Source organism: Canis lupus, chromosome 25 (assembly GCF_003254725.2).
Source record: "Canis lupus dingo isolate Sandy chromosome 25, ASM325472v2, whole genome shotgun sequence".
In the NCBI taxonomy this organism is placed as follows: domain Eukaryota; kingdom Metazoa; phylum Chordata; class Mammalia; order Carnivora; family Canidae; genus Canis; species Canis lupus.
The window spans coordinates 18487957-18501913 of NC_064267.1; the positions used below are offsets into that span (position 1 = coordinate 18487957).

The 13957-nt window shown below is 37.7% G+C and overlaps 1 protein-coding gene across 2 annotated transcripts in view; it reads right to left on the bottom strand.

The window, feature by feature from the left end:
• PARP4 (poly(ADP-ribose) polymerase family member 4) overlaps nucleotides 1-13957 on the bottom strand; it is a 95993-nt gene that overhangs the window by 55531 nt on the left and 26505 nt on the right. For both annotated transcript variants that reach the window (XM_025462807.3, XM_049101071.1), the window contains exons 12-17: nucleotides 11849-11944; nucleotides 8366-8549; nucleotides 8019-8175; nucleotides 6639-6763; nucleotides 2497-2628; nucleotides 1540-1626 (exon numbers count right to left, since the gene is read on the bottom strand). In XM_025462807.3, the coding sequence (XP_025318592.3) occupies nucleotides 1540-1626; nucleotides 2497-2628; nucleotides 6639-6763; nucleotides 8019-8175; nucleotides 8366-8549; nucleotides 11849-11944 (781 nt within the window). The remainder of the gene's footprint in view (nucleotides 1-1539; nucleotides 1627-2496; nucleotides 2629-6638; nucleotides 6764-8018; nucleotides 8176-8365; nucleotides 8550-11848; nucleotides 11945-13957) is intronic.

The window sequence follows — 13957 nt, forward strand, 5'->3', positions numbered from 1 at the left end:
ATATATATGTGGGTATACATATATAAAATGTTGCCAACTATTAGAAGTCAAATAGATAATATATATTTATATATTAAACACATAATAACCTATATATAATAACATATAGTATGTATGTAATACACTATATAACTATATTATTAATATAATACATTATAGGGTGAGGACATGATAGTCACCATATGGCGAAATATATTCTGGGAGACTTAAAGGCTCTGGTTAGCAATGGTTCTGACCAGACTTTATCCACAGGTAACATCTGTTGTGAGGACTGTTTTCCTGTGGATCATTTTCCTAGGGAAATATATTAGCATCAAAGAGGAAACATGCCAACCATTTATGACAATAACCCCACACTGTTAAGTGTCAGCATATCAAATGAACCCCAGGCTTTTATATATACACTTTGGCCAGGGGTAGCATTATTAAGTGTTTAATAATGACCTCTTCCTTGCTTATTCCCATTCTGCAAATGGTTATCCTAGATGTCAAAAGCAATTATTTATCCTTTAACTCTATATTAATCTTTAATAACTCCCCTCCCCAAACATTAAATTTTCACAATGCTAGGGCAATGTGCCATCTTCAGGGGTAATATCTGAAGCACATGGCCTCTCAAAAGCACATGCATCCTCAAAAACAACTAAATATCTACACTGGAGATAATGATTAGAAACTAACCTCATGCAATCTAGTATTTGCCAAATGTATATTTAAAGCATCTTATATTTAAGAAAAGAAATCTGGTGGATATGACAGCTGTTTATTCTTTCATATTATCCATATTTTATCTCTATAAAAGCAATTAATCAGAAAGAAAAGAATCTGGACCTATCTCAGGACCCTGTAAAAATGTCTCCCTGGGATATGACTTGGTGAAAATTGGATAAACTGCTAGGAAAGCTTAGTTCTAGGAAAAGCGTATATACAGTGGATCCTTGAAATGCAGCCAAAATCCACTTATGACTTTTGACTTCCTAAAAATTTAATTACTAATGACCTACTATTGACCAGAAGCCTTACTGATAACATAAACAGTCAGTTACCACATATTTTGTATGTTATGTGTTATATACTAAAATCTTACAATGAAGTAAGTGGGAGAAAAGAAAATCATAAGGAAGACAAAATACATTTGCAGTGCTATACTGCATTTATTGAAAAAATCTGCCTACAAGTGATCTATGCGGTTCAAACCTGTGTTGTTCAAGGGTCAATTGTATGTTATACTCTTATCAGAAGATGAAGATTATGTATCCCTAATTTTTCTTTTTGTTGTCATTTCTGGGAAACTCAGTTCCCTAGGAGAGAAATAGCTCTTCTTATTCGTTTGGCAATACCGATACCATTTCCTTTGTTTAGGTAAGTTAGACGGTTTTAAACAGCTGGACCTTCCCTTACTAACAGCAAGTTAAACTCTAGGCCTAAAATAGCATAAAGTATCCCAGTGTCTACCATGGACTTCATGTTTCAAGTCATACACCAACTCTTTCTCCCTCTTGGTAAGTATGCTAGACTAATGGATAAATTAAGCCCTACGGGCGTATCCTGATCCATCAAGTAAGCGCCATGGCCTTGACTGATGGCTTCCCGGTATTCACGGTGGGCTGCTTCCTTCTCTTTCACCTGGAAAAGATTATTTTTATACCAGTCATTTTAGTATATGTGCTGCCAAAGCGAGAACTTTTATATCAGTCATAATATGAATAGTGATTTCAGACTTTAACATTCTGATGAGAAAATTCATCAATTTTTATTAAAACCTAGGCAAAGCCAGAAAATGGGAGTTGAAAGTGAATGAAAACTTATATAAGTGATCATTAAAATGTACTTATCTAAAAGAATTTGAATCAGAAAAAGCCAACTAAAGAGAAATCTCTTTAATTAGTTGGGACTAAAGTATTTCAGAGTCAACAGTGGGAAAAAAAAAGTTTGGGACTTTATGTTGAACAAAAATAGTAAGTTTATCTTAAATTTAACAAAATATAAGTTATTACTGCAACTGTGGGTTAATCCCTAGAATAAACAAAGAATATATCACTTGTTATTTCTTTTGGTACAACTTGTCTTAAAAAGTTACCACAGTAAAAAAAAAAAAAAAAAAGTTACCACAGTAGCGGTCACATCAATGTAACTGTTACAAACAGGGTGCAGAGGGTCCCTTTTTTTCTGCAAAACTTCACCAATTTTCCATTGTGCCTCTCTTAAACTTTTGATATTGAAGTTGCTCTGTTTTGAAGTGCTAGGCAAAGAATTTATAAGGCACTGGCTAATGATTACTGGACAGGTAGGGACAGAAACCAGTTATCCGTCAGGCAGGGATGTCTGAATGGAAGCCAACTGTATAAATGCTTGGTTTTTCAAAGAATATTTCTGTTTTTTGATAAGATTGCTATTCAATCTTATAGCTATGGAGACTCAGGTGAGGAAGATTTGGGTAAACGGGAAACTGACCTTGAATCCAAAGAGAGGTCACATTGCATTTTCTCCCCTTACCTCTCCTACTATGTGCTTCCCATTGATGAATGCTTCAAAACCACACACAGCTGCCTTATCATCCAAAGGAAAAATATATCTTGCCTCAATGGGCACAGAACTTTGATTTGTGTATGTCTGAAAAACAATGACCTGAAGAAGAAAAGAATACACATACTTGATGAAATCATATGGAACAACTTTTGCAGGAACAACTGTTCATGAAAGCTATTATGCATATTTTCTTTAAATTCCTTGAATTTTTATCATGTCTCTCGAATTCCAATCCTGGCTTCAGGGATTAGAGCATTCTAAGATTGCAATGTAGAGTCCATGTCACATTATAAAATGTACCAGCCGTAACTTTAGGTATTTCACACACCCTTGGCTAGAATAAAAGTCACTATTATTACAATATTATAAACATTGGCTTAACAGAAGCAAAGCAGCTTTCATTAAGATGACAAGATAGCTTCTTTACATTTGGGTCTTTTTTTTTTAATTTATTTTTTATTGGTGTTCAATTTACCAACATACAGAATAACCCCCAGTGCCCGTCACCCATTCACTCCCACCCCCCCGCCCTCCTCCCCTTCCACCACCCCTAGTTCGTTTCCCAGAGTTAGCAGTCTTTACGTTCTGTCTCCCTTTCTGATATTTCCCACACATTTCTTCTCCCTTCCCTTATATTCCCTTTCACTATTATTTATATTCCCCAAATGAATGACAACATATAATGTTTGTCCTTCTCTGACTGACTTACTTCACTCAGCTACATTTGGGTCTTGATCTGTCCTTGGTGTCACAGCCCAGACACTTTTCCAGAATAGTTCCTACATCTGGTCTGTTTTCAGGTCTTGGCATTTCCTCCTTTACCTCTTTGTACATAGCCCTCCATAGCTTTTTCCATCTATCCCCATCTTTTCCTGTCTAGCCAACTCCTGAATCAACTCTTCCACTCCTACTTGCTGTCTCTATTCTTATCAGATTAATTTTACTAAATGAACTGCGTTTATCAGTCCCTTGCTTAAGAAAAGGCCAGTCTTTAAACATTTGAAAAAAAAAACCCTAGACATAATAATAAACAGTAGCATTTTAAACATGTGGCAATAATAAAAAAAATATTTAGCCATTTGCCATCAATAATTTCTGGGAAGAGACTGAAATGAAAAATAAAAGAATAAAGGAAACGAACTTATTCCAAAATGCTGCCCATAACTGGATTGACAGTTATCTGGGTTGCCCCTAGTGTATGTGCAACGAGAGAAAAACATTTCTAAGGGGCACACACTTAAACAATTTGATTCTCATCAAATCAGCAGGTCAGTGCCTCAGGGGATCCAATCTCACAGTTCTGTAAACTGTGAGTGGTAGAGCCACCGGCTTACCAGCCAGCTACCCTGGAATTGGGGTGATCCTATCATGATATGGGACTCAGATGTTCTTATGTTCCTAAGAGGTCTTTATAGCTGGTCAGTGCAGTCCTTAGTGTGTAGGAGCCAATGAGGTCAAATCTTAGAAGCTGTCTTCATGGTGCACTGGCAGCCCACCTGCATGCATGCCCATGAACTCTACTTTCTGTTCTGTGACCACAAGTGCACTAGTGGTGAGCTTCTAGCTGAGGCCACACACTGCACTGGAACATGAGTGCTTATCCTCTCCCCACTACAGAACAGGGCATCTCCAGCAATTCCCCGCTATGATACTGTGATTTATAATAAGATATAGATTTGTGATTTATAATAAGATATCTATATCTATATCTATATCTATATCTATATCTATATCTATATCTATTTGTCTTTGTACCTGTTTCTGGCTGGTTTCTGGCACAGAGCTCCCCAAACCCTCAGAATTTCCAGAGGGCTAAGAACAATACAGGTGTCTTGGTGTTCATAACAGACCCCTTTCAACCACATCTGAGTTTATGTCGAAGAGGTGACTTCTGAAAAGTACCTAAGGATAAGGACTGGCTGCCAAGGGGATTAAAGGGTTGGAACTGTCAGCCCCACCCTTGGGCCTTGGGGAGGGGAGAGAGGATGGAGATTGAATTCAACTGCCAATAACAAATGATTTAATAATCAATCGTGCCTACTTTAACCCCAAAAGACAGGCTTCAGAGAGCTTCCAGGCTGGGGAACATGTGGAGAGTGGTCTGCCTGGACAGGGCATGGAAGCTTTGGCACATACCTTGCTCTACACGTTTCTTCCATCCAGCTGTTCCTCGGTTATATTCTCCAATAATATCTATTAATGTTGTAAGTAAAATGTTTCCTTGAGTTCTGTGTGCTGCTCTAGCAAATCAATCTAAAGGGCCTTTGGAACCTCTGATGTATAGTTGGTCAGCCAGAAACACCTGCAACTGGCCTCTGAAGTGGTAGCAGGGAGGTAGAACAGTCCTGGGGGATGAAGACCCTAACCTCTGAGATCAGAGCCTACCTCCAGGTAGACAGTCTGGATCTCACTGGCCGTTCCCTCTCTGTCTCCTTCACTGACTCAGCCTCCTCTACCTGACCACTACATGTTGGCCTTGTCTTCTCTCTCTGAAAGATTCTCTTGGTGATCTAATCTGGCCACACGACTTTAAATAGTATCTAAGTGCTGGCGACTCCCCCATTTATGACTCCCACCAGGAGTTAACTCTTCCCTGGACTCTAGACTCAAATGCCTTACTGCCTTCTTGGTTTTTGCATCTCCCATGATATGGCTAAAGATAGTAGTATCCTGAGAGTCACCTCCAACTTATCCCTTCTACCACTTCCCCATTTCAGTATGTGCAAATGTGACTGATCCTTCTAGTTGCTCAGGCCAAAAACCTTGGTGTCATCCTTGACTCCTGACTTTCTCTTGTGTTTCACATCCATCATCAAATCTTACTGGTTCTACCTTCGATCCTTTGCCAGACCCAATAATTTCTTCTCACCCCTACTACTAACATTCTGGTTCAAGTCACTGTCATCCTTGACTGAATTACTTCAATGGTAATCTACACTTGGTACTGTAACATGCTCCCAGATGTTCTTTTCAGGACCAAGCCTGCTGGGAGTGTCATCTGCTGAGTTCCTTCCCAGACTGTCCCCAGCAAAAAAGGTGGACTGCCTCACCCAAGGTTATGACCCCTCCCCACGGGCAGCCACATCCAGTAACTTGTCCCTCTGCAAGCACAAAGCCTGGTGCCCTGGCCTCAATTCAGAATGTCTCTGAAGGCCATCACAGCTTCAGAGCTCCTCTGAGATCATGTGAGGACTCCTAAGCATCATATGTTAGATGTGTTAAGGTTCAATGTCTCCTTTTGTCAGGTTCTGACTCCTTCAGTCTCTTACAGGTATTGTTCCTGAGAGCACCTCACAACAACCTTCCTGAAAACAAATTCCACCTAGAGTCTATTTTCCAGACAACTCGACCTAAGATGTCTCCTGACCAATCCTCTTTAGACTGTTCTTGACATGGTGCCTAGTGTGATACTATTAAAACAGGTGATATCATACCATTTCTCCTTCAAACATCTTCTAAAGGCTCAGAATGAAGGACAGTATGTCCTGTGTCCTGATGTGAGTTGACACCCACACCACCTCTCTGACTCTCAGTTCTCTGCCATGCTTCCCCCTTCCACTCTGCTCTAGCCACATTGGCCTTCTTGATGCCAGGCTTGCTCCCACCACAGGGCCTTTGCACATGCTGTTTTCTCCACCTGGAATGAGCAATCTCTAATGTCCATATGATTTAGTCCCCTATTTCCTACATGTCTGTACTTAGATGTCACCTTCTCAGTAAGGCTTTTTTTTGGACATCCTATTTACAAATTCAAACCCTTCCCTCCTGTGCAACTCCTATCCTCCCTGCTTACATTTTCTTCTTTAGCACTTATCACCATCTAACATATGATGCATTTTATCATGTTTTTTGTTTGTTTGTTTGTTTGTTTGTTTGTTTTTTTGCCTATTCCTTCAATAAAATCTATGCTCTTTCCGGGCAGTTTTTTTTTGTTCTTGTTGTTGTTGTTCTTCATTGCTGTATGCCTAGAGCCTAGAACAGTCCCTGGTATGTAGTAGGTGCTCAATGAATAAACAAATTCTGGAAATGCACATTTTGTTTAATTCATGCAACTATAATCAAATTATCATTTATCTGTTTAAAGTATCATAAAACCACAAAGAACATACCTGGGCTATGATGTCTATTATTTTCCCCTTGATGTGAACATTCTCAAGAGGAACTGAATTGCCAGAGAAATCCTGAAGGCCAGACTTGATGTTGCTGAAAGGTTTGGTGTCTGCTAACTGATAATCTACACATTAAAAATTAAAATGTTAGCATTTAAAACCATCCCTGCACTGCCTGTTTTTGTTATCTTAATTGTTATTCCTTCCTCTTCCCTTTATACATTGTATTTTAGGAAAAATGGACAAGTAGAATTTTATGATTTTTAATAGCCAATTCTGCAAAGCAAGTGAACCTACATGAGACAAATGGGGGCAGCCTTCATAATGGACACTCTGCCTTTTTAATCTAGAGACCATGAGGACTCATCTCGAAAATTTAGAGTCATGCAATTACTTGAAAGACCTACATTTAAGCATACACAAGTACAGAGAAGTCTCCAGAATTTATATGTGTAGTTTATGCATGAATCTAGATATCTCCATTCCTTGACCTATAATTTTGATTGGTCACTCACTATTATTTATTGTGCTGCAAAAGCTTATCAAACCAATAGGAGGCTCCTTAGACTTTCAAACCAAAGCCCACTAAATCAAATTTCTAATATAGCATATGGAAAAAAAAGTTCCCCTTCTATACCAGAAGGAGCAAAAATACAGATATAATCAGATATATTCTGATTCTCTTCCCAGATGTTTCATTTAATGGCTTCCAGAGGAAAACCAGGAGTCATTTTCTTATACATGAAGTCATGCATTTCCAATAAAAAATAATTTGATCACAGTTAAAAATGTAGTGTGTTTTTACAATGCTATTAATAAATATTATAATAGTTTGGGCTTACAATTTTCTGAGAAAATATCATCCTCTCATATATTTCTACTACTAGCATATAAGCTGCATATTATAATTTTGGGAATACCTTTGCTTAGTGCAGATATTGGTCTCATTTGCAACATAGAGAAACCGAGGCCCACAAAGCTTATGCAGTGTGTTGCATGCTGCACAGCCTAGCAAGTGGCAAGTTGATACTTGAAGCTGAGCTTCCTGATTCTAAAGCTGTGTCTTCTGTCCACTTCACCAACCCCCATTGCACTTTTTGTGCTTCGACATCTTAGATTGCTTCAGTGGTTTTCAGCACTGGCTGTCCTGAGGTGCACGAGCTCAACTCAGGCATGTTAACAAAGTAATATGTGACTCTGAGATCACTTAACCTCTCTCAAGTATCCTGAGATAATTTTTACGAAATAAAAAAGGAAATAAAATATTTATCTATGAGGTCATAGATACAGTTACTGAATATGAGCATGAATTCCTCTAAAAGGAAAACAGCTGAGTTCTCTAAATATCACATAAGACAGCATTCAAGAAAATTGTCTTACCTTCAACGTTTGAAGAATTTGAAAACTCAGGTCTGTATTCCTCTAATTCAGTAGTATTACAAGGATGAAAGTCCTTTACTTCATCTCCAGGTATACAAAATTTAATAATATATTTCATTTTAATTTGATTGGTTTTATATACAACAAATTCATCATCCTACAACCAGCAGAAATTAACGGGTGGGGGAAAAACCCTTATCAGCAAATGTTCTCATAAAAGCAGAATTACAGGTTTGCTAATTTAGAAAATATTGAATTGAGGGAGTCACAAATATGTAATAATTATTTAAACTTAAGTATACTCAATAAAAATGGGAGCCTCTCTGCTTGTTTCTTGAAATAAATACCTCGAAGTCTGTGGTGACAGTGGCTGTTGTTTGCACACCATGGACACTGTCATAACCTGGTGGTGCTTCTGTCAAGGAGAAGTCTCTTTTTTTCAAGTCCATGCACTTCCCGAGGGCTACATCACAGACAACCAAGAGCCTACTGCCATCAATCTCTCCTGAGTGGGAGTACTTGACACTCGTACTGCATTGGGAAAGGAAGGAAGTATGTGTTTGTAATTTATGGTTATGGGCCAACAATATTTTATTATCTATTATCCATCTCTACATGTGAAATACTGTGTAAACAACTTTGCTGGTAGAATGTTCCAAATTTTACTGCTATTGAAATGTCTCTGAAGATTCAATTTAGAACTTTATTGTTCACTTACTTGTTTAAAACTTCAAAGTGAAAAACACATATGTTGCACTTCTGTTGTGGTAAACAGTACTGAAATTGCTTTCTTCCAAAGATAGATGGATTACACTGTTTTCCCAAATCTTTATTAATTACTAAAATACACACATTTTGGTATGGTAAACATACCAAAGTGATGGAAGAGAAGGAAAACCCTTCACTTTTTTAATTCAGAAAAAGTAGATTACTTCTCTGCACTAAAGCTCAGTGAGAACATGAAATACCATGTGAATAAGAACTGGTCAAAGGGAAAAATGGACTGTATTCTCAAAGAGCCTTCTGAATCCAAATGGAGAAACAAAAATTTCAAATGACATCTAAATGAGAGGTTTTGTTTGACTTTCTTCAGGACTCGGCAGCTTAAAAAATGCAACTTTTGCAATTAAGGAGCATAGGTCAGGATACCTTTGGGAGCAACATTCTGGAGACAGACCTCTATTTTTCCAAATATCAAGACCCAAATGTAAAAGTGTTTGTTCTATCCCCTCTAAGACTTTCCTCTTTTATTTATTTTTTAAAAGTATTTTATTTTTAAGTAATTTCTACATCCAACACAGGGATTGAACTTAAAATTCTGAGGTCAAGAGCCACATGCTCTCCTAACTGAGCCAGCCAGGTGCCCCAAGACTTGCCCCTTTAAAAAAAAATCAATGTCCCCCATTCTTCCTATAAACTTCCTTCCCTGTGACAGCCAAACCTGTGACCCTTGACCTTGTCCTGGCTTCTTTCCTCTCCACCCTCTGCCTTTCTAAATGACTGCCTCTACTTGCTTGCTTGCCCATCACCCCTCAGCCCACTGCAGTTTGGCTCCTCCAATGAAACCACTCTGTCCAAAGTCACCAATGACTTTAATTTGGTTAAATTCAGAATGCCAATTTATTTTTAAAAAATTATCATTTAAAAAATTTTACTTTGAAATATTTTTCAAATATTTTAAATAGACAGGAAAGAGTCTAAATGTTCAGTTTCAAGAGTGATGATAAGACAAACAACCATATAGCTACTGCCTACTTTAAGAAATAGAAGATCATCAAGACGTCTATGTTGCCCTGTGGCATCAATTTCTTTGCCACCCAGAGGTAATCTAATTGCTATCTTGGTTTCTTCTGTATATTATTTTTTCTTTCTTTTATAGTATTGATGTATAGATAACTGTCCCTCAATGATATGCTTAGTTTTGCTTGTTTTGAAATTTACATACACCTAGAATCATATAGCAACTTTTTGCTCCATGTTATGTTCCTAAGGGTCATGGGTTAGACATGTGTAGCTGTAGTACACTTGTTTAAACTGCACATAGGACTCCATGTAGGAGTATACCAAGATTTTTTGATCCATTCCCCTATCAAAGGACATCTGCATGATTTCTAGTGTTCTGTTAATATAGTTTTCTTGGCCACTCCTGTACATGTGTCCTGGTCTATGTCTGCTTATCAAGGTGGTGATTCTCAACCCAGGATGCACATTATAATCATTCAGGGAGTTTAAAAAACAATTGATATCCAAACCTCAGCCCTGGAGATCCTAATTTAACTATCTGGGGAGAAGTCAGCACCAGCAGTGTTTATTTTATTTTTATTTTTTATTTTTTTATAAAGATTTTATTTATTCAAGAGAGGAGAGAGAGAGAGAGAGAGAGAGGCAGAGGGAGAAGCAGGCTCCACGCAGAAAGCCTGATGTGGGACTCAATCCCAGAACTCCGAGACCACGCCCTGAGCCAAAGGCAGAAGCTCAACACTTGAGCTGCCCAGGCGTCCCACCAGCAGTGTTTAAAGGCTCCTCCAGGATGGAGATCAGTAGGGGGTGGGTGAAATAGGTGATGGAGATTAAGGAGTGCACTTGTGATGAGTGCCGGGTGATGGATGCAAGTACTGAACACCTGAAAGTAATATTATACTGTACTAACTGTAATTTGAGTAAAAATTTAAAAAAAGTACTTTAAGTGAAAAAAAAAAATCTCCAAGTGAGTCCAATGTGTAGCCATGATTGAGAATCACTGCTGCCTGGTTCATAGGCCAGCTAATCCACAGGATTCCTAAGTCATACCATCAACTATACTCTTCAACTATAGCAGATGATGCCAAAGTTTTCTCAAGAGGTTTCATCAGTTTATACTCTTACCAACAGGGTATAAGGATTTAGACTGTTCTAGAGACTTACTAACACCTAGAGATGTTAAACTTTTTGTTTTTGCTGTTAAGTGTAAAATGTATATTATAGTTTAATTTGCATGTTGTTGATCACTAATCTTTTCAAATGTCACTGTCCATACATGTTTTCTCTTCTATTAGGTTCCTATTCATGTCTTTTGTCCATTTGCATATTGAACTCTTTATCTTTTTCTTACTGATTTGTAGGAATTCTTTAAATACCCTGGATAACAATCCTTTGTCCTGGGCCTGAACCCAGGCTCCATTCTATATTAGCTTTGTGACCTTATGCAAGTTACTTAACCTCCATCAGTCTGTTTCTTTTTCATAAAATGTCACAATACCACTTGTGAGGTTTACAGATAATGTCCATGAAGCACTTAGCCCAGTGCCTCACACAGGGCAGGTGTTCAATATATTGTGGCTATGATGAAGAAAGATCTAAGTATTAACAAGGATATTGAAGATGAGATATTATTCTAGGCATACAGAGTTTATTTATAGTAAGTTGTTTCAAGAAGAGGTCGTGTGCTGTAGAAGTAAAGATTGCTGGCCCTGGAGAAAGACAAAATGCTGTGTGACCTTAGGAAATACAGCTCAATGTCACTCAGTGTTCTCTGTGATATGGGGTAATAATAGAACTGACCTGAGAGGGTTGTTGTAAGGAGTAAGTGGGTAAAAAAATGTAAAGACACTCAGGATAGTAAAATCACTAACATAATTTAAAATATAATTTTCCCAAATATCCACTACAAAAGACATGTTTCTTTAGTATACTGAGGAAACTGGTTGCTTTCAGTGATCTATTTCTCAGGTGAGAAATCCCTCACAAAGGAAAGATGGAGCAAGCCACATACCAACTACTTGGTTATAAGTCCCTGGTGATGGGTGTAACAGGATTAAGGTTATAATATATCAAATATATAATATACTAACCTGAGTGAATCACTTAAATATATTCCACTCCCAAGATTTCCAATATCTGTCCTTTTTGTGCCACGATCTTCAACTACTTTGGGTAAAAGTAATCCACTAAAAAGAAAATGACATTGCAATGATTTACTACAAGCTTTTATTATGGCCTCATAATTCTAGCAGAGACAGGTGCTATTAAAGGACATTAAGCTAAGTGAGATAAGCCAGACACAGAAAGACAGATACTGCATGACCTCACATATATGTAGAATCTAGAAAAGTCCAACTCAGAACCACACTGCAGAATGGTGGTTTATAGGGGTTGGGGAAGATGGGGAGATGCTGGCTAAAGGGTATAAATTTTCAGTTAAGATAAATAAGATAATACCCATTGCTAGGAGCAAAGCTTGTGTTCTTACCATAAGGAAAAAAAGAAAACCATGTCAAGCGATGGATGTGTTAATAAACTTGACTATGGTAATCATTTCAGAAATGTACATGTACATTAAATCAAGTTATACATCTTTAAAAAATCACCTTGTACAACCTAAATATATACAATTCTCATTTGTCAATCATACCTTAATAAAGCTGGAAAAAATACACCAATTAAAAGACAATAAGTAAATAAAGAGCATGAAATGAAAAGAAAAATGTATTTCAGAGTAATCCTACAGAAGGAGTTCCAGGTGCTATTCAAGTGTATCAAGCTATGGAAAGTTTCTCATCACTGTTTTGACCAGCTCTGAGATGCTCCATTTTTCCTGCCTCAATGTGCTGCCTCCTACCTGTCAAGACCCCCAGCATTCAGGAGAATCATGGTTAAGCTCAAGAACTTATGTAGGTGCCTACTGGCCTCCTAGCATTGCTAAGAGCTCTCTGCAATCAAAGTTAAACCATGGTTATCTCTGGGAAGATGGGTAAAGGAGACTTCTGTTTTCATTACATAAACATCTACTGTTTGAATTTTGCATTATGAAATATAATTAATTTTGTAAAATGGCTTCGGGTTTTAGTTCTACTTAAAAGTTTAAAAAGTATTTTTTTTTAATTAAGGAAACTATTTTTTTTAAGATTTTATTTATTCATGAGAGACAAAGAGAGAGAGGCAAAGACATAGGCAGAGAGAGAAGCAGGCTCTATGCAGGGAGCCCAGGGTGGGACTTGATCCTGGGACTCCAGGATCATGTCCTGAGCTAAAGGCAGATAGACGCTCAACTGCTGAGCCACGCAGGCATCTCAACAAAACTATTTTTCAGTTAGTCCCTATAATTTTAATTTTTAAAAAAGGTTTTTATTTATTTATTTATTTATTTATTTGAGGTAGGGGGAAAGAGCAGAGGGAGAGTGACAAGCAGACTCCATTCACACCAAGCATGGAGCCCAAGGCAGGACCCCATCCCAGGACCCTGAGATCAGGACCTGAGTCGAAATCAAAGAGTCAAACACTTAGCCAGCCAGCCACCCAGGCATCCCTAATTTTAAATTTTTAAATCTTTGTTCCATGTAGAGTTTATTTAAGTGTGAGGAATGAGGTAAGGGTCCAATTTTGTATTTTTTCCAGGGAGAAATCTGTCCAAATATATAGTATTGAAGAAATGATCTTTCTTCTACAGAAATAAGAGCTACTTTTATGATATACTGAACACCTCTATGTTTACATTTACTTTTGGATTCTTTATTCTGTGATTCATCTGTTAAAGGTACCACTTCACTTTTTTTTTTTAAGATTTTATTTATTTATTCATGAGAGACACAGAGAGAGACAGAGAGAGGCAGAGACACAGGCAGAGGGAGAAGCAGGCTCCAAGCAGGGAGGCTGATGTAGGACCTGATCCCGGGTCTCCAGGATCATGCCCTTGGGCTAAAGGTGGCACTAAACCTCTGAGCCACCCAGGCTGCCCTCCCACTTCACTGTTTTAATTAACATAGCTTTATAAATATTTTCAGTGTCTGGTTAATTCTCCTTCATTAATCTTCTTTTTCAGAATTACTTTGGTAAAGTCAAATTTTAAAAAATATATGTGGTAGAAATCAGCTTTTTATTTCTTAAAAAATATCTTGTTAGCACTTTTATTGTGATGGCTCTAAATTTATAGGCTAATTCAAGTAAAACTGGCATCCTTCTGA